This window comes from Camelus bactrianus, chromosome 2 (assembly GCF_048773025.1).
Source record: "Camelus bactrianus isolate YW-2024 breed Bactrian camel chromosome 2, ASM4877302v1, whole genome shotgun sequence".
Taxonomy (NCBI): Eukaryota; Metazoa; Chordata; class Mammalia; order Artiodactyla; family Camelidae; genus Camelus; species Camelus bactrianus.
In genome coordinates, this window is record NC_133540.1 from 76,908,803 (window position 1) to 76,933,647 (window position 24,845).

Below are 24,845 nucleotides of genomic sequence, written 5' to 3' on the forward strand. Positions count from 1 at the left end.
TTAGGAGATCATGAAGCTTCCCTTTTATTTCATTGAAACTCTTTTAAAAGAAGGAATCTACTTTTAGGGTTAGGTACTAAAATATTCTACTAATAATGTAGCAAATGCAAGGAAATTAAATAATAAATAATAAGTGGATTTTTTAAATGTAAGAAAGATATAACCACATTAAATCAAGGCAAGAACTACGTTTAAGAATAATGATCAGAATCAAATACGTTTCAAGCTTGAACAAAATAGGTATCAGGCATTTCAAAATGTGATTAGGCATTATCTGTCCATTTGAGAGACTGGGTGTGTGATGCACCTATGTTTAAGCATGAATTATGCTATCCTCTCATTCATTAAAAAAAAAAAAAGGTAGACAAAATCATATTACATTAGAATCCGCATGAACAAGAGTATTCCTCTCTCTTAATAATTATATTAGTAGTTTGAGCAGGTGCATAAGAACTTTTGTCACAGCAATTCAGGTGGCAGAACTGATTGACCTGGTTATCACATCTGAATACTTCTTACAGTTCAATTTATCCTTTAGCCAGTTTCATGTAATTACATAATTTTGCACTGTAAACTGGAAAAATTCTAATGTCTCGGGTACATTGATATTTCTTTATTATTTACTTTACAAGTGATTTAAAGAAAGACATTTTTACCAAAAATTTTTTAAAGTTTATTTGATATTGTACTTCAGCAAGCAATCCATTTTATAGATAGGTTAAATGAGGGACATGAATGTGGAGTTGCTTAACCAGATAGATTTAGTCAATCCATCCAAAACTTGAAATCAGAAAATTCCAGGTTAAAGGAGAGAAAACATTAGGCCCAAGGTCAATATAACAAATGGAAAGAATAGGCAGCCATATATATAATATGATAGATACATCAATCAGTTATATTCCTGAGACTAATTTAGTACAATTAATAGCTAAAAAATATTTTGATGAGAGAAGGAGGGGAAGAAGGGGAGAAGAATAAGGGAGGGTACTGAACTCCTTCATTGTTCTGGAATAAAGGTGAAGGATGAAGGTAAGAATCAGCGGGGACTACTCCAAAGTTATTTCAGTCTTATCTTCTAGAGCCACATTCTAGTTAATAACCATCTCTAATGTTCTGTCACTATTTTGTGTGTATTTATCTGTACTGATCATAAATATTGGACATTTCTCATTTTTTTCCACTTCATATATGCATCATCATTGGCACCACCTCTCTGGTCCCTTTCTTGATTACTTTAACTTTAAATATTTGCTTTATTACATTTTCTTTCAGGGTGACCTTCCTTTACACCCTTCTTCTTTTCTACAGCTGAGACCATTTTTAAGATAACTCAGTCTCAAGCTGGAATCATCTTCACCTTTGATTATGCGGGCTTTAAGGGTCTCTGGTTCCATACTCATAGGATTCAGCCACTCTTGTTTTTAAACAGGTTCTTAAACTCTAGTTCTGACTTACTTCTGAAACATTTTTAAAAACACCTAGAAGTGACTACTCACATAGATTCCATGCCCAAATTTTCATATAATTGTATTTATATATTGCACCTTAAGATCATATAATGAAGCATTATGTGTTATATTTTCATATAAGTTATATATTTATAAACTGTTATTTTCAAAAGATATATTTTATTATAATAATACATCTCATATATAATACAATAAAAACATTCTGAGCCAAATGATTTGGCAGATATTCCTGTAAATGATTAGAAATTTGCTATGAAATATATCATATCTCTATTTGAACACACTTATCATTTCTTTCCCATCATGCATGCTCATGATTTTTTTGAACAAATTGTGGAGTTGACTTTTGTGTCCAAAGAATTTAATCTCAAATCCTTTTCAATTTGCAAATGTGAATAATGACTATAGTTTCAGAAACAACAAAAAATTCTCAAATTCAAATTATCCATAACTGAAAAATGAATTATATATACTTCGCCACCAAAATTTTTATGTTAATTTCCCAACATAAAGGATGCTATAATATTAATGTCATACTGTAGAAATAATGGAAAATGGTCATATCTCATCATGAAGTTCTGAGAAATAGCTATTGAAACATTAAAATGAAATTCAGCTTTCAAATATAGCTATATGTAATCAAGACTTGCATATTTCAACTAGGTTCTCACAAGTCTAATATGTAAAATTAAATTCCACTGCATTTGAAACACTATTAAATAGGGATTAATGTTGCAGGGTATTGTTAATAAATAAATGCATATATTCCAACTTGGTAAAGGTTGTTTTTAAAGGAGAGCTGGGAAATTAAAATTGAACATTTTGAGCTGCTACTACCCATTACAGCTGAAAGAGACTGGAATAAAAGTGGTTACTGCATACATACTGATAGCATTCTTAACTTAACCTGTCCCTAGAGATTTCTACAAAAACCAGATAACATACTTTAGGACAAATACTGGGGAGAAATGGGAAATTATCTTCTTTATGATTCTGAGATTTAAAAATTCTTTTGCTTGAATTATACCTTTTAAAATCAAAATACTTTATGTTGCTTAGAACATATAATTTTATACTGATAGTATGTTTTTCATCCATAATTTTGGATGAAATCTGCCAATATCTGCTTGATTTTATGATCAAAACCTTTTATCATTGCCTATTGTCAGATTCTTAGATGGGAGTATTCTGAAGTTTTAGAAGTAAGTAAATATGAGACCTAAATAAATCCAAGCCAAGTAAAACCAGAAGTAATTATCACTAAGAAATTAAGTTTTCACGTCCTTACCACTTACCACAAAGCAGACATTGTTGAGTGTTTTATAAATACATGTAATTTAAATCCTGTAATGATCATGTGAAGTGTGTGCTATGTTTATTATCCCCATTTACAGATGAGGAAAATGAGACTTAGAGATCTTAAGTTGGCCAAGAGCATATAACTAGTGGGTAATGGCTGACAGATGTGACCTAGGCTGTGTGGCTCTAGGGGCCATGAGCCTAGCCACCACACAATTCAGCTTCTCATTAAGAAAAACTGCAGAACAACATGGATGAACTTGGAGGGTACTATGCTAGGTGAAATAAGTCAGAAAAGACAAATACTGTATGATATCACTTATATGTGAAATCTAAAAAATACTACAAACTAGTGATAATAATGAAAAAGAAACAGACTCACAAATACAAAGAACAAACTAGCGTGCATCAGGAGGGAGAGAGTGGGGGGTAGAGGCAATATAGGGGCAGGGGATTAATAGGTACAGACTATTATGTATAAAATAAGTTACAAGGATATATTGCACAACATGTGAATATAGCCAACATTATATAATAACTATGGAGTATAACCTTCAAAATTTATGAATCACTATATTGTTTACCCATAACATATAATATTGTACATCAACTATATTGCAAATTTTTGAAAAAAGGGAAAAAACACTGCAGACATTTAGGGAAAATAAAAACTGCATTTTCAATATGAGGCTAAAAACCAAGGCACGCATATTTTACCATATATCATAAAATTCACATAGCACTTCCTCTCTCTCTTAAGGCACTTATTTTTTCTATCTAGTCCTATAAATATTTTTCACACATCTCCTCTCATATACGTTTACATCAAGACCATAAGTTCCTTGACACAAAAACTGGGCCTGATTTTTTGTGTCCTCCAAAATCCCTAGTACAGAAAACATATTCTTTAAGCATTCATTTAGTATTTTTGGATGATAGAATATGTATCTGTCTCCTTCATTAAGAAACAAGGTAAAAGAAAAATATAGTTAACACAATGTACTATAGATATGAATTAAATTTTGACTCTCCATATAACTCCATTCTGTCCATTAAAGAAACAGGTAGAAAAAGATATCAACTCCCACTGAGCCTGAATTCATTTCATGAAAACTGAGCAAAATTTATTATAAATGTTTAGCCTACAGTAATCTTATTTTTAATTTTTTTTTACAATTCTAATTTTACATACATATTTTTAAATGTACACAACCAATTTTATTTAAAATTTAGTATATTTTTACTTAATTACTAACTTCCAATTTTTAATTTAATTGGTAAAAAGGCTTTATAAACCAAAGAATGTATGCAACAACTGCATGTGCAGCATTCCAGCTGGCAAAGATGGGGAAATGGATGACCCAGGTACTATAAGTGAGAAAAGGCAGACACATTGATGACGTAGTGGGAAGTTTCTCCAATCTGAAAGGTACTTAGGGGAGTAATAGACAGTTAGAAGAGACAAGTAGTAGATATTAAAGATAGAGACAGAAGTGGCAATTAACTCCATTTGAATGATAGTTGAAGCCATAGATAAGAATTTAATAATGAAATAAAAATGGGTAAGGGAAGAAAAGAGAAAAAAAGGACAAGGGCAGACCTTGAGTATTAACTACATTTCATGGGCAGAAGAGTGGATATAGAAATGCAAGGAAGAGAAGGGAAAAGAACTCATGGATGTACTAGCATGGATCATTTTAAATAAAACAAGTAAACAATGATTTTGAAAAATAGGAATAATTAATAATTTCAAATATTGTGGACAATATAATAAGAAAAGGAAGTGAAAAGAAGTCTTCAATTCTGGTGACTAAACAGTTATTAGTGATCACAGAATGGTCTCATTTGAATTTGTCTAAATCATGGCTGATAAAGAATAAAGATTATATGGGTACATTAAAAAAAATATATATATATATATATATACAGTTTACTTTTCCAAAAAAAGGACAGTGATAAAGTAGTCGACCCAGAAGTTTACAAAAGTGTGGTCTGAGCTTTGATAACCATTGTTGGAACTCCTAGTAGAAGGAAAATTGTTTAACTAAAATAAACAAACAAACAAATAAAATTATGAACATTCTTGAGTTGAAAATCATTGCAGATTTCTGAACACTTCACATTTTCCAAACAGCTTTCCTGGCCTTCAAAGTATTGTGATCTTCACAATAACCATATGAATAAAAAGGATGATCATCCAATCTTTCCAAATGAGGAAATGTTTCCTGAGAAATATCATCTGACCTTGCAGAATGAGTGGCATTGCTCGGGCTAGAGCTCAGTACAGTGAAACCTAGCGCTACTACTCTTTCCACTAAAGCAAACAAGATTCAGGAACAATTGCCTTCAGAGTTTATAACCAAGACTTGACTTTACAGACCCCGATAACTCAAATATGTATAATGCAAAAAGTTAGGTACTCCTGCAGCTCCAGTCTCGAGGCTATGAAGTGTTTCAACAGCAGTCACTAGCCACTTACTTCTCAAGTCTTTTTTATTCATTTATTCATTATTCATTTTATTCCCTCTCACAAATCCATTAGTGAGGTGAGGTGGCAATCTCTATTTTAGAGAAGAAATAAAAAGAATGAGTTATTTGTGTAAGTTCACAAAACAGTTCAGTGACAGAACTGGCAATCGAATTTTAAAATCTGTTTCTTATCCAGCCTCTTTTACTGAATAACCCTCTTCTTCACAAAACTAATTCTAGTTATTATAACTGGTTTACTATACTACAGTGCATATATAAATGTAAATGTGTACATGTATATACATACACATTATCAAATATTCAATTGTGTATACTTGAATATGTAATACAAGATTTTTCAAGCAATCGGAAGGATCAAAAATTCCTTTTTCCCTACTAACCACCAAAACCAAAAACTGAATCAGATTTTCCTTCATTTTGTTATTTAATTAAATGCACCCTCTTCTGAACTTGACTTTGATGTCCATGATACTACATAATCTGTTAGGTGAGCTAGTGACAGACTTCAAAGTAAGTGGAAGAGAGAAGCACATATATCAAGCATGATTTCAAAATATAAACAATGTGAGTTCAGCTTGTCTGGCTCCTTATCACTACCCGAGGGAAAAATAATGACTCCCTGTAAACATCCAGTACCCATGAAGCTGTAACAAAATAATGTTCAGAGATATCTACTGATTATGAAATTAAACTTCATGGGAAGAAAACTGAATGTATATTGCACCAAAGACGGAGGAAGCATAAAATATGTAATATTGCATTTACAGGGTACGTAAAATCTTATTGGATCAGTGATAAATATTTGTGCTCCAGCAATTTTACTGTTTTACAGACTACCTTCCCTGAGAAGGTTTACAAAATACATAGACAACTTATTAATCAGTATCAAAACACAGCAATTCTAGGTGTAAGTAGAATGAAATGTGTGCAAAGCAGCCACCCTGAAAAATATTTCATTAATGGAATAATTTTCCATTCAAAAATTATCTTCCCTGAATAAAGCTGTCTCTACACAGAGGAAACATTTATGAAGCACATGAATATTGAAAGGCTCTTGTTCAGAAAAGAATGTTGTACAAATAAGAAGTGTTTTGCTTTTGATACTGATCACATTTTAAAATATATTGATGTACACATTAAATATTGAATAGCAAACTTTTATTATTTATGACTGATTATCAGCATTTACTTCTCATTCTTGAAAATTTGAGTATTTTTTATTATTCTTAGTTCTTATAATTTCTGCCAATCATATTTTACTCTGGGGCTACTGGTTCACAGGAATGTCAAGGAGCTGGTTAACTTTCCATTTAATACTCATGTGGTTAATTTGGAATGATGAAAATATGCTTGTTATTTTACAAATGAATTATTCATTACTAAAGACAACACTACCTATGAATACAAGCAAGTAGTATCAATCAAGGAAGACTTATTGCCATAAAGCCATCATATTTAAAATCTAAAGACAGAAAAAGGAAAATGTACATTTAAACAATGTGATTAGCATACTAGGCCAAAAAAACTATATATCTTGAATTTCTCCTCAAATATCATATATAAGTAATAACGTCTCACAAATCTCATATTTTTAAGGACTTAAATTTTTATAGTACTAATACAACTCTGGTCACATTATTATTACCTCATTCCACCACAACGTCCAAAACTAAATTTGGCTTTCTCATCTCTTGTTCAGACTTAATAGATCACAAAATTATGATCCATGTTCTCTCTAAAGCAAATTCTTTATGACTAAGACAGAACAATAGCTTGAAATATATCAGTCCTTGGTTACTTGAATAATCTTATTTAAATTTAATAATAATGTTATATTATTAAGTAGCTGAAGAATTTCAAACACTGATATAAGCACTTTGGGCCAAACTGTTTTTATTTGGAGCCAAAATAATGATGATGATGATGTTGATTACAGCCACAAAGAAGTAAGCCATGAAAGCTCTGTACATATCTTTTCTCACATCAGACCTAGAGGTAGGTATTATTATGTATGTCTTCCCACTGAGAAAACATGTAACAAAGTAAATATGTAACCTGTTCATTTAACACCATCAGTGTGATTGACTCAGTACTTAAACAAAAGCTTATTATTTTTACTTTGCTGACCTATTTCTGAGGGGTTGTACTTCAGGATTAAACATGGTAAATTAAGTGTACATTTATCTTTGCTGTCTTCAAAACCCCACTAAAATGACAATAAAAGGGGGAGAAAAAAAGGCAAGAAGACAAGGTGGAGAAGGGTAAATATTTGGAAAATGAAAAGCAGATGGAAAGTAGTTGCCATGGCAGTTAGGAGAAAGTGAATTCCAGTTGGAAAGTCTAGAAAAGATTAAGGCTGAATTATGGGTCAAGGTTTTTAAAAATATAATTGAATAAAAATATTTGAGGTTGAAAACTTAAAAATTTCCCCCCTAAATCTCTTTTCCTACATTTTCTATTTAGGCAACTACTCCATCTCAAACTAGCAGAGGACTCCAGTTTTAGAGAAATTGAACATGAAAAATATCTAGTCTTGGGAATGTGGGCACAGGTTAGGGTAGAAGAAAGATGCAGATGGAAAAGTCACATCTGAAATGGTGAAGTCTCTCTCTCTGGGCCACCTACTCCCAAGCTCTCAGAGTGTTACCTAGGAGGCTGAGATCACAACACCACCGAACCTGTACCTACTCTGCCCTTGACAAGAGCTGGAATTTTTCTCTCTGGAATAACTGACCAGCCTCCGCAAAAAGCCCTCAGTCACTGCAATTTGGTTCCTTAGGGAAAAGTAGTCTTTGCTCAAACATTCTGTGGACTTCTATAAGTCAATTTACTTAAGTCTTTTTGTTTTATTTGTTTTGTCTATTTGTTTTAAGTCTTTATCCTTAAGGTTTCTGTTTACGTGATACATCTTTTCCATCCTTTTATTTTCAACCTATTTGTGTCTTTAAATCTAAAATGTCTTCTGTAGACAGCATATTGTTGGGTCCTGTTTATTTTTTAATTCAATTTGATAATGTCTGACTTTTGATTTGATTACTTAATTCATTTATGTTTAATGTTATGAATATAGTTAGATTTACATCTGTCATTTTACATGCATCACATCATTTTTATTTCCTCCTTTATTGCCTTCTCTTGTGGTAAAGGAATACTTTCTGGTAACACTTTAATTCCTTTAATAATTTTTAATGATATTTTGAAATTATTTTTAAGTAATTGCTCTAGGGCTTACCATATATTTCTTAACTTCCAAACTGAGATTTATATTAACTTAATTCCAATGAAATATAAAAACTTTACTCATATATAGCTGCATTCTCCCCCATTTTTGTTCTCTTTTTATTATTCTATTATATTTACATATGTTACAAACCCTACAATCCATTGTTATAATTATTACATTTTATATGTCTTTTAAAGATAAGAGAGAAAATAATGTATTTATAGAGATTGTTATATTAATCTTACTTATCATTTTTGATTCTCTTCATTTTTTTCCTATGAATTCAAGCTAACATCTGATATCATTTCTTTACTCAAATAAAGCTTTGTTCCCACCCACCTCCTTTTTGCTGTTTTTATCAAATACATTACATTTCTGTATGTTAAAAGCCCTACAATATAATTATATATATATAGTTATGCAAGTATCTTTTAATTAGTTAAAAAAAGAAAGAAGAATAAAAATGCAATTATACTGTTATTTATAATTACCCACATAATTGCCTTTACTGATACTCTTTGGGTGTGTGCGTGGATTTGAATTACTGTCTGGTGTCACCTGCTTTCAGCCTTAAGTACTTTCTATAGTATTTTCATAAAGTGGGATTTCTAGCAACAGATTCTCTGCTTTTGTCTATCTGAGAATGCCTTTATTTTACCTTAATTTTTGAAAGATAGTTTTGCTGAATATAAGATTCTTGGTTGACAGTTTTGTTTTGTTTTGTTTTGTTTTTTACTTTCATCAATTTGAATATGTTGCCCCACTACCTTCTGGCCTCTATTCTTTCTGAAGAGAATTTAGCTGTTAATTTTACTGGGCTTTTCTTGTATGTTGTATGAAATGAGTTATTTTTCCCCTTACTGCATTCAAAGATTTCTGGCTTTCAACATTTTGACCATGATGTATCTGGGTGTGATTGTCTTTGTATTTATTTTACTTGGAGCTAGTTATGCTTCTTGGATGTGTAGATTATTGTTTTCAGCAAATTTAGGAAATGAAAGGAGGTAGATAATATCATGGGGGCTATTTTTTAAAGGTGGTAAAGGAAGTGTGACAAAAGGAAAAAGTAGATATTAAATGAGAAAAAAAAAAACTACAAAAATTAGAAGCACAGTCCAGGAGCTCCAACATTTAAACATTAAAATTTCTAAGAATTAAAGAATAAATTTAGAAAGGAAATAACATTTCTCTGAATGAAGAAAAAATGTTTCCAAATTAAAAGGATCCATTGCCCAGTTAAATAAGTGAAAATATACTCTCAATAAATCATAGTACTGTGTAAATTCTGGCACTACATAAACCATCATAAGCAATTCCAGTAATTAAAAATAAAAACAATGTCACATGAAATATGTGCTATCAGAATGGTATAGAACATATCAACAGAGATACTAGAGACAGAGGACAATGTATCAGTATCTCTAATCTTCCTGGGGAAAATATTTGCAATATAAAATCCTATTTCCACCTGACATATCAGTCATTAGAAGAATAGAATAAAAACATTTCGGGCATACAAATACCAGAAAGTTTTATCTCCTATGCATCATTTGTCAGGAACCTACTAGGGAGTGTACTTCACTAGAATGTGGGAGTAAAACCAAAACAGGAAGAGATGATATCTAGGAACTGGGCAATTCAACACCAGAGAAAAGGGATTTCACAAAATTAAGGTAAAAGGAAGTCTCAAAAACAGCATCTATATTTCAGCCTGGAGAGAAGTCTGTATTTTATAGGTAAAGACCTATAGGAGAGATGTCTCCAAGAAAAAAATTATTTAACTTTATATGGATAAATGTATCAATAGGAGCATTATAGATTTTCTAAAAGTTTTAGAGTGTATTAGAGACAAACACATGGAAGACTTTGTACCCACCACCTAGAAAAAGTAACTACAGTGGGGGTGTGCAGGGTGGCCAGGTCATTGTATTAAGAGGTAATATAATCACGTTAACTATGAAAATGAATACTAACACAGGGTGCATTTCTTAAAGAAAAGCTTCCCTGTGTCCTATGAATGGAGCTCCACCTCTCATGCTTGGACTCGCAGCAATTCATCATCAGTTTTTTAGGAGCCCAATGCCATTCTCTTCCATGGAAGATAACTAACATAAACCCTGTTACATAAAAATGCATTGATAAAATGATGTTTCCCTTCCTCTTTTCCTAAATTTTATATTAGATTATGTCATTCATCTGCTCAGATTCCTGAATGGCTTCCCTTAATTTTCAGAAACAATTTCTAAATCTTTATTTAGCATTCAAAAACCTGACATTTTACCTCTACCTACTTTTCACAGCTCACTTTACTCTTGACTCCCTGCCCCACACATGCCCATCCCCAGCTGCACAGTGAGCCATGTATGACATTTCATATCCCTACACCTTTGCACTTGTCATTCATTCTGCTGGGAAACATCATCTCCAACGTCACCAACTCCGTTTCTCTGTCTGCGTAATTCCCACTCTCTCTTCAAGTCTCCAAACAAAATTCACTCAGCATAGATATTTTCCTGAATATTTAGCTCAAACAGCTCTTCCTGCTCCTTCTCCAATGTTTTCTAACTCAATAAACAATATTAAAATCTAGTTTCCCAAATTCTAAGCCTGGATATTATTCAAAATTATTCCTTCCTCCTCTCTATGGCCCATGTTAAGTCAAGGGCTAAATTCCATCAATTCCACAGACATATCTTTCCAAGTAGATCTCATTTTTCTATCTCAACTGCCTGTCTCAATCTCAATTTAGAACATTATCATTTCTCCTCTAGAATATTACAGCAACCTGTGTCTTTTTTTCCTGTCTTGCCTCCTGCTCTAATCCATCACCCGTATGGAGCTAAATCAATAAAAGGCTTATATATTTACTGTTACCCCAGTTGAGAGGGAAATTTCAAACTGACGACATCTAGTCCTATAATGGACATGAAAAAAGGCTGTCCTTTGCCACCACCACCAAATTGTCTAAATCTCTACTTTCTATCATAATAGAGAGCTCAAATAAAATCGTTAGGGCCACCTGTTTCTGGGTTCTTCACAAGTAACGAGATGATGGAGTTGAGGGAAAGCAAAAGCTGTGAGGCAAAAGTCATTCTGACTTGATGGCCAGTGAGCTGAGCACTGCAGATTTTAATATTGCATGGACAGTTAAAAGAAGGAGAGTTGGACACTGAGTCAAATTCTACATAACTGCCTAGTACTTTATATCCTTACTACTCAAAATGGTGTTCATAGATTACTAGCAATTTCATCTCTTGGTATCTTGGAAGAAATGCATAGTCTCAGGCTTCATCCCAATCCTACTAAATTAAAATAAGCATTTTAACAATGTTTCAGATGATACATATGTACATTACAGTTTGAGAAATTACTCTCTAAAAGAAAATTTTTTTACTAATCCACCATGCCCTGCTCCACCCCTGTTCCAGGATTAAATGTCATCCCCTCATTTTCAGTTGTAATGGCTTTTTCCTCCTTTGTAAGTCTGAATCTTATCTAGTTTCTAGAAGTGGAAAAACTTGCTCTGCTAATGTGCATCTAAATCTTTCTGTCTGAAATCTTGGCCAGAATCTTCTTTTAAGTCCTAGTCTCTGTTTGTGCTTTCAGAATCTGTGAGTCATACTAACCAGAGTGATCTGGCAAGAGAAAAGGCCCTCCAGGTGCAGGTAAAAGAATTCCATGAGTGCTAAGGGGCAGAGAAACTCACAGAAAACAACAGTTTAAAATTTTGAAATTAGTCCTGACACCTGAATATATTAAAATACAAATATAAGTATGTCAGTCCACACCATAAAAAATCTTTGGTGGCAACTTGATGCTCTCAAGAGAAAGTACAGTCTCTTCAAAATGGCTTGCAAGGTTACACTGGACATTCAATATTTTATGGCCCACTTCCTCGACTTCTGATTTTTCTCAGAGCAACCATACCTCTTCCACTCTCAGTCTATGTGCTTTGAATAAAGCTGGTTCCATCTTTAGTTCCAGGAGTGGACAAGAAACCTAAACCTGGACAATCTGAGCATGACCAGTATGACTAGACAGTGACATGCCCGTGCCCCAGGCCAGATCAGTCAGGATCAGAGACAATCACATGACTTTCACTTAAGAAAGGGAGTTGGTTTGAAATGTAGATGCTGGAGGGAAAACACACATATTCCAAGTGGTCATCAACCATAAAGTTAGGTGTGTCATTCTTTTATGTAAAAATCACTCTCAATGCTTATGGAGTGCCGAGGTGCCCAAATCAAGGAATTGGTGGCCAAGTCCACTGTGATACTCATAAAATCTCACTTATGAATATAAGGCACAATTTTAAAAGAAAACATTAGCAAGACAAATTCAGTAGTGTAGTAAAATAATAAGTAATGATTATCTGTTACACTTTTTCATATTACAGGGGAAAAAAACCACTTGAAGAGGCTACCTCAAAGGATAGGCATTAATTTAAAAAATAAATTGTAATATAAGAATACAGCAGGCGAGTGTCCGCCGCTCCTACGTGCCCGCTGCTGTTTCGGGACCGCCGCCCAGTGACCGCTGCCGAGATGATGTGCGGTGCGTCCTCCGCCACGCAGCCGGCCACGGCCGAGATCCAGGCCATCGCCGACCAGGTGAAGGCACAGCTGGAGGAGAAGGAGAATAAGAAGTTCTCCCTGTTTAAGGCTGTGGAGTTCAAGAGCCAGGTGGTCGCCGGCAGGAACTTCTTCATCAAGGTTCAGGTTGACGATGAGGAGTTCGTGCACCTTCGAGTATTTGAGAGCCTCCCACACGAAAACAAGCCCCCAGCCTTGGCCAGCTACCAGACCAACAAAGCCAGGCACGACGAGCTGTCCTACTTCTAGTCCCGGATTCTGACAGCCTGCCGCCCGCTGGCCCTCTCCTCTGCGGGCGTGTGCCTGGGCCGCTGCCCCTCGGGGTGGGGACGGGCTGCCCCTGGTCCTCTGTTCCTAACTTCCATCGTGTGCTTTTTCCTGCCAGTCAATGATCTTAACTAAATTGCTTTCAAGGACAGCTTGTGTTACCTTTAAATATATATATTTTCAGTCTTTAAAAAAAAAAGAATACAAGAACAGCTCCATAGCCAGGCTTCCAAAAGCCTGGGACACCTTTTAGGATACTACTGAAATTGCAGACAGACATTATTTGAAACTGGGCTGGTGTAGATGATTAAAGGCACTCCAGAGTTCTCACTGTGTTGTTATCCACCAGAAACAAGAATCCACTAGCCTTTTCTCCGCTGCTCTTCCGTTTAATTGACTCAGCTACCTTCTGGCTGTCCTCCTTCCTATGACCTTGATTCTACCCTCCTTCTTGATGTTTCCACTTACCATAGCACTTGTTGCTCATAACTTCCAACAAGCAAAAGTTTTAAAAAGACTGGAATATCTGACATATATCATGTTCCTGAATGATAAGATTAAATATTGTGAAGATGTCAATCCCCATCAGATTTATTAAATAATATATTACACTTATAAAGGAAACACAAGAGTTTTTCTTTAAAAGGGTCTATGTGTGTATGTGTGTGTGTGTGTGTGTGTGTGTGTGTGTATCCTAAAATACATCTAAAAGAATAAAGTGAGGATAACAAAAATTAGTTTGGAAAATATTAATAAAGTAAGAGAAATCTACCATAAGCTATTAAAATATATTTTAAAGTTACAATTACAAAAACAGAGTGCTATTATGGCAAAAATATTAAAGGGCTATATACCCTCCAAAAACATCCTCTGTATTAATAATGAAAAAAGTAACATATTATAAATAAGGTAACACAAGTCAATAAAGAGATGAAGCTGAGAAACAAATAATAATGAAAATTAGCCTAGAAATTAGGAGAAAGTTCCAAATAGATCCTAGCCTCACCTCAGACAACAAAATAAATCCCAGACAGATTAGGTTGGCAAATGTAAAAACCTATATAAAACCAGATATTCACCTTCAATAGAATTAAATAATTATAAATTAAAACAAAAAATAAACAGCATTCTTTTTTCACTAATCAAACAAGTAGGATCCCAGGAATAATAATTTGTATTGCTAGAATAGGTGCTGGAGATAGACACAATCATATACTCAGGTGAAAGTGTAATTGTTTATAACTTCTTTTTAGAAAATAAATTTTAGTTGAATAAAGAGATTCAAAAAGTTCATATCCTTTAACTAGACATTCTCCTTAAAGAAAACCAGAAATATGTGCAAATTATGCATGTACAGAAATGTCCACTGCTCCATAATTTAACATAGCTTTCAAAAATTAAGTCAAAAATTCAAATATAAAAGATTATTTCCCTTGTAACATACAATGCTTTTATAAGGACAAAAGTTATCAGTAATAACAGTTTTCCTTAAATATTGAACTATCTCCTAAAAATTTGATGTATGTCACTTACAATTAAAATACTATCTTGTCAGAGAATAATAATTCCAGGTAGTTTTTAATAATAGATGAGCTTTTGTTTACACCATTTACCAGTTTGAGGACATTACACATGGGGCCCTGCTTTCTGGGCTCCATTTCCTAGTAAGTAAGTAACAGGGGTAAAGAAAAGGTCCAACACTAAGGTCATTTTGAAGATTACATAAGCTGATAATAGTAGATGTTCAATTACTTTTATCCCTCCCCACACCCTCATATAAATCTGGATACCTAGTTTTACTTAGGAGACAACTGACTTTAAAAAAATATGATGATTTATCCATGGTGACACAAACATAAAGCAGCACATCTGTGATGAGAATCCAGGTCTCCAAGCTCTTCATTTACTGCTGTAGAGCAGACATGAAATATCAATGCTGGAACTGAGGTAGCCTGTAAATACCTGAATGCCTAAAGGACACCTTCCCACATGTTAACAATTACCTTCTTGTTTCTGGTATCTGTGAAGCATTCTGACTTGGATGTGCCCCAACTTATTGTCTTGGTTCTCTTTTGTTTTTAATAGCAATTAAAATGCTGGCAATAATAACCCTTACTGGCATTTGAAATGCAAGAGAAGGCTTTTCTTGGCCATCTAGATTGGGTGCCTATATAAGGAGGAGACTGATAGTAAAGAAGAAGAATTTATCCCCAAAAGACCTCGTTTTTTTTTTTTTTTTTCCCCTATACCGCTGGGTGAATTGGTCTCTGTCAACTAAGAGTTAGGTTTTAGAGATTCAATAACCCTAGGAATGTATTTGCTGAGTATTTTTAAAAAACCTTTTATGAAGATAAAGATTATTACAGCAGCATCATTTTTGTATCTGCCTACTCACCTTTGGAAAACAGGGATATGAAACCAGAATAGATTGTGCTTCATTCTGCATGATTGTTCCGTGCTGTGTGGGAGAGCTGTGTGTGTTCTTTCTTGCATATCTTTGTGAAAATATATTATAGTGATCCTGCTGGCCTGAGAAGTGGTGGGTGTTGCGCCATGTGGAGTTCATAGTGTGTTTGTGGGAAGAAAAGCTGTAGGAGGCTGGTGTGATGTGTCGGGAACATGCATAAGTTTATGAGTTAAGGGTGAGTCAAGTATGTACCTAACAGGCAGAAACATTTTTTGTACAAGTGGGGAAAGATTTATTCTCAGTCTATCTGGAATTAGATTTGAGCCTACCCATTGGAAAATCCAGGGAATCACTTCCAGCATTACCTTCACAGTTAAATATAAACTGAAGGTAGCCATGGTAGCACAGAAGGGACCGATTTTCGAAGATATGGAAACACTGTATTTCCATCACTGCCAAAGAATGAAAGCAAACTTCCTAATTTACCTTCAGTTTAGAAGCACTGTTGGGTTTTAACATGCTGTGCACAAAAGAACTTCGGTTTAAGAAAACAGAATGTATAGGATAAAGTTAGATTTCAGTATAGAATTATACTCATTTTAAATTTTAAAATTTTTCTTAAAAATATGTCATGTGTTTACATCAATCAAAAATATACTTTAATTATATATTACTACTAATAATAATAATGCTGCATTTATTTACTAATCAATGTATTGCATATTAATTGAGAGTCTATTCATTGTTTCTAGGTGTACAAAGTTAATAATATATCCTTCTGGCCCTGAATGTCTCTCTAAATTAAATGCAATGTTTTGTCTTTTTACTGCAGCGAATAGATATCTCTATGGCTGTATTTCACCAAAAATACTGACATTCTAGTTTGCCATCTATTTCCACAACTAAACTACAAATTTTTGGAAGGATGGGTGATATTATATTTTTGTTTGTATGCTAATCCTAGTAGATCTAACATAACATGTAATACAATGCAGGCATTCAATAAATATTGGTAAGTTTGAGTTCATACAAAATGAACATGGAATAACTGAGGTATGTATAAAATATCAGGAATTAGAGAAAAAAGGAAAAAGAAGGCAAGAAATTGTTTAAATCATAGAAACCTGAGTCTTGATGAATGACCAACAGTTCCTAGCATAGGTCTTGCAACTCGTTTGTCTTCCTGAAGCACTATAGCACTAATTCCTACATCAATCCCCAAAACGTCTTATTCCTACCTACAGAAAGAAGAGATCTGGTAGTCAGCTTTACTGGCTCCTCCACAAAGATGGCTTCCTGGGAAACTGTGTAGCATTGAGTCAAATTTGAAGAATAACATAAAAAGAAGCCGAACTCATTTTCAGCCATCAGCCACGTCAAAGAGATGCTTCATAATTAAATAAAACAAGGTAAAAAAATTCTAACTATTGATACCCTAAATAATAATGTTTTATTTTATTCATACATTCATTCATTTTGCAAAATATATGTGGACCTACTAAGCACCAGCACTGTTCAAGGTTGGGCGTGTGGCGAGAGAGTTTTTTCAAATTCCTTTCATTTCTTTCCAAGGGCAGAGACTGGGTTGGGGATGGCATACTTCATTCAGGACAGTAAAGAGGACACATTTATCCAGTTTTTAATAAATACATTCTAAAACGTAGCACAAATGATTACAAAACAAAGTGAACATTTTAAGAGAAAATGTGTAGATATTATAAACGTTTTTCCCTTACTATAGTCACTTAACCTGACTTAGGAGGTGCGAAGGGATCTACACATCGGGGTGGGGGACTCAACAGAGCCTGTTTAACTTATTAAGTTCAACAGTCTAAAAAGTCTACAAATAATAAATACTGGAAAGGGTGTGGAGAAAAGAGAACACTCATATATGTTAATGGGAATATAAATTGTTGTAGCCACTATAGAAAACAGTATGAATGTTCCTTAAAAAACTAAAAATAGTTACCATAAGAGCCAGCAACCTTACTCCTGGGTATATATCCAGAAAAATCAAAAATTCTAATTCAAAAAGATATATGTACCCCAATGTTTGTATCAACACTATTTACAATAGTCAAGACATGGAAACAACCCAAGTGCTCATGAACAGACAACTGGCTTAAGAAGATGTGGTATATATAGGTGTATATATATATACATATATATAGAATATACATATTATATAGAATATACATATATAGAATATATAGATATAGAATATACATGTGTAGAATATACATATATATATTAAAATGAAATACTACTAAGCCAGAAAAAAGAATGAAATAATGCTATTTACAACAAAACGGATGGATCTAGAGAATACTATACTTAGTGAAGTAAGTCAGAAAAAGACAAATACTATATGATATCACTTGTATATGGAATCTAAAAAATAATACAAATGAATCTTTGTACAAAACAGAAACAGACTCACAGACATAGAAAACAAATCTATATTTACCAAAAGGGAGTGGGAGGGAGGAGGGATAAATTGGGAATATTGGATTAATAGACACAAACTACTATACATAAAATAGATAAATAAGGATTTACTGTATAGCACAGGGAATTATACTTGATAGCTTATAATAACCCACAATGAACTATAATCAGAATAACTGAATCAATATACTGTACACTTGAAACTAACACAATATTGTAAGTGAACTATACTTCACTTTAAAAAAGTCAGTGGTCCACTTTACTTTTCCTAACCTGGAGGTATCAGAGAATCTCAGCACCCACAAGGAGCATTTCCTCCAGGTTCTCCCATAACTAGTTCTTGTTTACAAAGACTCCTCACAGTAACAATTCAATGAGCAGAACCCATAAGAAAAATCCCAGAAGGACATGCACAAGAATTGCCTGTATATACTGGTGTCACCTCAAATTGTATGGTGCAACATTGGAATAAGGGCATTTTGAAACTTGCATGCACTCAATCTTTGTATAAGTCTAAGATCTGGGCCAGTCGTACTGAATTCCAGCTTATGCCTGGCACTAATACAACATTTTCAGGTAATTTTTATAGAAGTTCTGCCTAAAAAGCTGCTTTGAATTACCTTTTTGCAACTCAGCAAGTCACCCACTTCCATTCCTTCCCCTGTATCGAAGGGGCTAAAAGCCTGGGAACTACATTTCCCAGAATATCTGAGCTAATTCCCACCAGTGACACATATTCATGCGAGATTTGGAGGAAGAAGGAATGCAGAAATGAGATTTTGCAGAAGCCTCCTGGGAGTCACTCACCTCAGTTCTGAAGCTGTGGTCATCACCAAGTAGTGTATTATACTCTTTATAACTTCTAAAATAATCCAAAAGCAATGATACAGTTTCCTTTTTTTTTAATCCACTGACTTAGAAAGATTTATCGAATATTTTCTATAAGCCAGGTACTGGCAAGGTGCTGTCGATACAAAATCAAATAAACATGTCCCTGCTCCAAAGGGGCTTATTATAATTTTTATAACTATCTGACTACAACAAAAAGACTCAAACCTATAGAGATTGATAAGGCACGCTAGTTTTGCTTTCACTGAATACTGAACACGGCTGCAATTTGATCCTGTAAAGTTGCCAAGGCAATGCCAACTGTCTCTGACAGCATATGGGGGTAGACAGACACTCACATACACAGACACAGTGATGCTGTAAGACTCCTTTGTAAGATACCAAACTAAAAATAAAAATTTTCATCAAGACTGTATTTTATCACATTAAAATAGCCTAATTTGCCAGGCTGTGGGGAGAATACATGCCGAACCACTTCTGGCAGTTTGAAATGTGATCTAAATATACTAGAAGATGCAATTTCTTTTGCCTCATGCACTTCAGAGTCTCCTCACGGAACAGTATTTACAGGTAGCATAAGGAACAGAGTAAGAATGTTTATCACACTTTTCATCCCTACATGCCTTAGCGGACACCTCCTTCCTTCTATCAGACTTCAATGAGGAAATTGTGAATACCTCATTTAAGCCAAGTATCTTTATATGTATAGTTTAACTCATGACTTTTAAAATGAAGATTTTATAATCCTAAAATACTTTGGGTTGCATGCAGGATATTAATTTTATATTAAATTCAAATAGGAGACACAGAGTTGTTTTTATAAGAGATAAACTGAGATAGCACTAAGCTTTTACTGCTGTCTTCTCACTGAAGTCAACAGAGAAGCCAATAGGAAACAGAATAGTTTGCTTTTCATCTGGTATTTTTATTTGCACATTTCTGTTAACAAAAAAACCCCTTCTCTTCTTAAAACACTATTTAGTTAAGCATGAGTATTATACATGGAATAATTCATTAGGTTAACAAAGAGATTAACAATAATATATTCAGGAGAACTTGATGATAAAGGAAACCAGGGCTCAAAATAATCGCAGCCAGTATGTCACTGACCTTTTCAGAATATAAACTTTCTCTCTATTGATGGCTCTACAGATTCTCCACAGCCTGTTCTGGCAAAAACCCTGCATTTTCCTTCTTCACCTTGTTGAGAAGGAACAAAGCCATCATATTTTTTTAATTAAGCAAAGTAACATATACTAGAAATCTCAAATATGTCAAGGTGAAAATAAGTCATTAATAACAAACTGGAGAATATATCCAGAGTGAATAACAAAGTTCGACTTAAAGTTATCTTAAAAAAAGAAAATCTAATTTTAAAAAAACAGTATTACTAGTATATGATTACAGTGGAAATATCCCATCAAAGGCAAGACTAGAAGAACAAATTAAGTCCTTGTCATGGCCATGAGACAGTTAAGAGTAATCCCACCATAGCCAGTGCCACTAAGTGGGTGCTTGGGATATTCAAAGCAACGTCATGATGCTGCCAAAGAAGGCATCTGTCTCTAGCTTGATCTCCAAATGGAAAAATGAAATTGTTTACTACTGTGCCTGAAATAGTAAATGAATAAGTAAGTGAGTGAGTGAATGACTGAATAAATGAATGAATAAGTAGAGTCCTTCTGATCAACCCAAGATCACACAGGACACAGAAAATTACAACCAATACTGCAGAACAGCATACTCCAAATAGACAGAGAAGCCATACTCAAGTTAAATATAATCATAGACACTTTGCAGGAAATATCACAGGGAATACATGTCTATAGAAAACTTGTGATAAAAACTTGGTGCTTGAAACAAAATATTGTGAGAGACAAAAATCTTCTGAAAACTGAAAATAAGGATTCTGAAATAACAGCGCAGGCAGTTCACAAAGAGCCTTCAGTGCTGCTGATTAAAGCCCTGTTTCCCATCCTCTGGTAGGAATGCCTGGAGATGACTTTTTTTTTTTTTTCAAAAATACGTATTTATTAACCTGGCAAGTGTAATTTAAAAATTTGCAGATGATTTCTCAGTAACCTCGTCCTCAAAAAGTCCTTACTTAAGAAGAACTGGAAGTTCACATCACAACCAACAAACTACCTTTATTGTTGTTAAACAATTGTATGTTTAAGCGAATGCATCCATAAAATATATAATGTTCTCAATCCAGAAAGAAGATTCAATTGTACTTTTCTAATCCCATGTTATTTTGTAACTGCTTAAGCAAAACAACTATTCCAAGTACTTTTTAAGTTGTTCCTGGAGTGATGAAATCTACCTGACAATTCCAGTTAAAATTCTCACATTTAAAGCAGTCAAAATGAGGTATGTATCATCTCTTAGAGAATTGTCTCCATTGTCTTATTTCTATATAGATGTGTGATATATGTTACTAAATAAAAGATCTTTCCAGGGTGATTATAATGTAATTTTTCTCTTAGATACAATCCCATGTATTTATATTTAATTTGTGTAGACAATGTAATAATTATAATATAGTTCAGGCTGCTATAGCAGAGAGATGAAACAAAAATAAGAGAAAAACATATTTCTCTTTTAAACAAAGCCTGATTGAAGCATTTCACCCTGGCACAGAGGCTCTCCAGTGTCTGATACCGAGGCTTCTGTTGTCTTTCCCCAGATGTGCAAAGTGGTAAGCCTTCTAATACATAGTCAAGATTGCTCACCTCCTTCTAATGAAGAGAAAGGGGGGAGTGGCATGATATCCTCAACAGTTGAAAGCACAACTTGGAAGGTGCAATCAAACTTTATACTCATACTATATTTAACAGAAGCTGGTCACATGATCATATATAGCTATAAAGAAGCCAGAGAAAAATATCGTAGTCTTTATTGTGAAAAGCCATGACACAGCCAAAACTCAAGGTTCTTATTCTACTGAGAGTGGGTTAGAATACATATTGAGAGAAGTCTTTGTTTTGGTTCCCCCTAAAATAAATGCTGACCCAAGGAAGTGATTTTAGATAGTGATTTCAGGAAGCACAAATAAGGAAATGAAAAAAGTGAGAAGAAAACCTCCAAATAATTGAGCACCAGTAAGCAGGTTAATTCTGTGGACCGTGGGGTTAGTGTCCTCTGGGTACACTTGGACAGATGACACGAAACATGCATCGGAATCATCCCACATGACGATGAGAAGTTAACGCCTTGGCTGAAGACCCTCATTCCCATTGGACAAGGGTTGCTTCTAAAGACATTCACTATCTCTTATTTCTTGGTTGCCCATGTGCTACAGAGCAAGCTCATACGAGGCCAGAGAAAGCCCTTGGCAAAGAGGAAAAGACTCACAGCCACTTTAGGTGGAAAGCCAGTAGCACACTGGAAATTTCCCTGCTAATACAGTTAGTCTCAGGTGAGTCACTGGTACATGAGACTCCAACAATATCCATGACAAGCAAAAACCAGCAATCTTTGTATTTCATTAAAATTACTTTTTTAACTTAGAAAAGTTTGTCTCTTATCTCTTAATAGCAAGCCTAAAATTACAATATCAAAAGAACATCTTCTGCAAAATTTACATTTCATATGCCTCATGTGTAAAAACAAATCTCAAAAAACTGTCAAAACACTATAATTTTTAGGACACATTTATATGATTGGCTTGAATATCTTTTATGTGTGAGGACCATAATCATATTCTGTTCTGCTTAGTCAAAACCAACTATGTCTGACAAGTATTTTTTAGAGCAAAAATTGCATGCTCTATAGTTTTGAAAATATAAAATTAGGATAGCTGTTTAAGAGTTAATACTCAACATCATGCTTCTATTACAGTACTCCCAGCACTCTGAACAACATACTGATGCTCTGTTGTCTCTCTCATCGTTACAAAGCACTTGAGGACAAGGTATTTGTCTTACCACTTTTCTAATCCTCACAGAGACAAATCCATGCATTGTTTATAATGGATATTCAATTAAGGTTTGCTGAACTGAAAACAACCTCCCATTGTACTTCGCTCAAAAGAATAATGAATAAAAAGATAAATAAAATAATGGTTAAAATGTAAATCCCATCTATGCAAAGAGAAGCCACTGGCAGCAAATAATAAAAAATAACACAAGAATGAAGAAAATACTATTAATTGTACTAGTAATACAAAAACAGAGGAAATGGAATATTGAAAAATAAAGTGTCTCCTGCTGAGTTTTATTATTCAGATCCCAACCTAAAATTATTAGGTCCTGGCTGGGATTTCATTTACATATGTACATATGTTTTTTCTATTCCTACATTTGACTATTTTTACACTATATGTTTTCACTTACATTCATATCTGATTAAGAAATAAGAAACTTTATTCACAATATGACTCTGGGCTGGAGGTTAGTGAAATATACAGACCAGTCTCATGATAAGAAAGAAAATAATTCTGATAAATAAATATAAAAATGTACATATGGAAGTGGGTCTCAGCCCATACTCTACATTGGAATCACTTAAGAAACTTTTCAAAAGTAGTTAATGCATAGGCTCCATCCCCAAGCAAAAGAATCAGAACTTCTGCAGTTGAGACAAAGTATATTTTCCAAAGATTTTCCAGATTATTTCAATTTTGCAGCCAAGGTTGAGACCCATCAATTAGACAGAAAAAAAAAAATGTTTTTAAAGTAGCATCATATCTCATCACAATTACCGGGTAAAAGCATAAAGATGTTATTCTGTGACAAAAGAGAACATCAAAGATGGGAATTTAGCACGTTAAATATCCTATGAAAAGTTAAAATACTGAAATCATGGAACAATAGTGCCTTAAAGAGTAGATCTTCAATTTGCTGATCATTTTCCTAGAGTTTCTGTTATCATCTAGATTGGATTATAAAAACTAACCTGCCTGGAGGGCTCTCATCACATAAGAGGAGCCACACCATCAAACTAGATGAGGTAATAGTTCTTAATAAGCAGTTTTCAGAAGTAATGAAGTAAATTCAATTACAGCATACTCTTTCCTCTACCCTTTTTTTCGGGAATACTCAAGGTATTTACCTGAGCAATCTGAAAGTGAAAAATTGAAGATATAGATGAAAATCTTAATTAACATATATCTTGTATATGTTTTCTTCTTTCAAAACCAATTAATTATATTAAGTTTTAAATACTAAAAATTGTTTATAATCACTGCCTTTTATTTTTTAAATGTTTGTGTTTATATAACAACTAAAATACATAAGTCTTTTACATGTCTTGCAATTCATCATAACTCCTCATCCTATATATAGCCATAAATTATCTTAGAACTGAAAGGAACCTTCAGAATCACTTCTTATTTTCAGTTGAAGAAAATGTCAAGGATCAAAATATCAAAATAAGTTTGTCAAGATTACATAGCATAGGAGTTCTCAGCAAGGAGTCTCAACACACTGTTGTCATTAGCAGTTTTGAACCATATTACAAGTAATGTGTGATTAATAATAGAAAAAAGTTTGTTAACTGTTTTCAGGTTTTTAGAGCAGAATTTATAAGCTTACATCTACACTCTTTTGTTTCTTTCTTACCTGAATGTCAATATGCTATTTTCAGTAAGTGCAAAAGTATTAGATTTATGACTATGATGCTGAAAATATTGTGTGAGAATGTATCACAACAGTAATTTTCATTTACTGTGTGCATTTTGACAAAACAACAATGTTGAAAACCTCTAATATAATTTGTTGTAGATTCAAGCTCAGAATCTGAAGTTCCAACTTTCTCCAGTAACAGTCTACATGTTTTAGTGCAGCATCTTGCATGCACCC

At 33.7% G+C, this 24,845-nt stretch overlaps 1 protein-coding gene across 1 annotated transcript; it reads left to right on the forward strand.

Moving 5' to 3' along the window:
• Positions 1 to 13,021: 13,021 nt before the first annotated feature.
• Positions 13,022 to 13,521, forward strand: LOC105078878 (cystatin-B-like). The gene has a single exon (XM_010967519.3). It carries the CDS (start codon positions 13,026 to 13,028, stop codon positions 13,320 to 13,322), a length of 297 nt encoding a protein of 98 aa, XP_010965821.1. The 5' UTR covers positions 13,022 to 13,025; the 3' UTR covers positions 13,323 to 13,521.
• Positions 13,522 to 24,845: the final 11,324 nt, after the last annotated feature.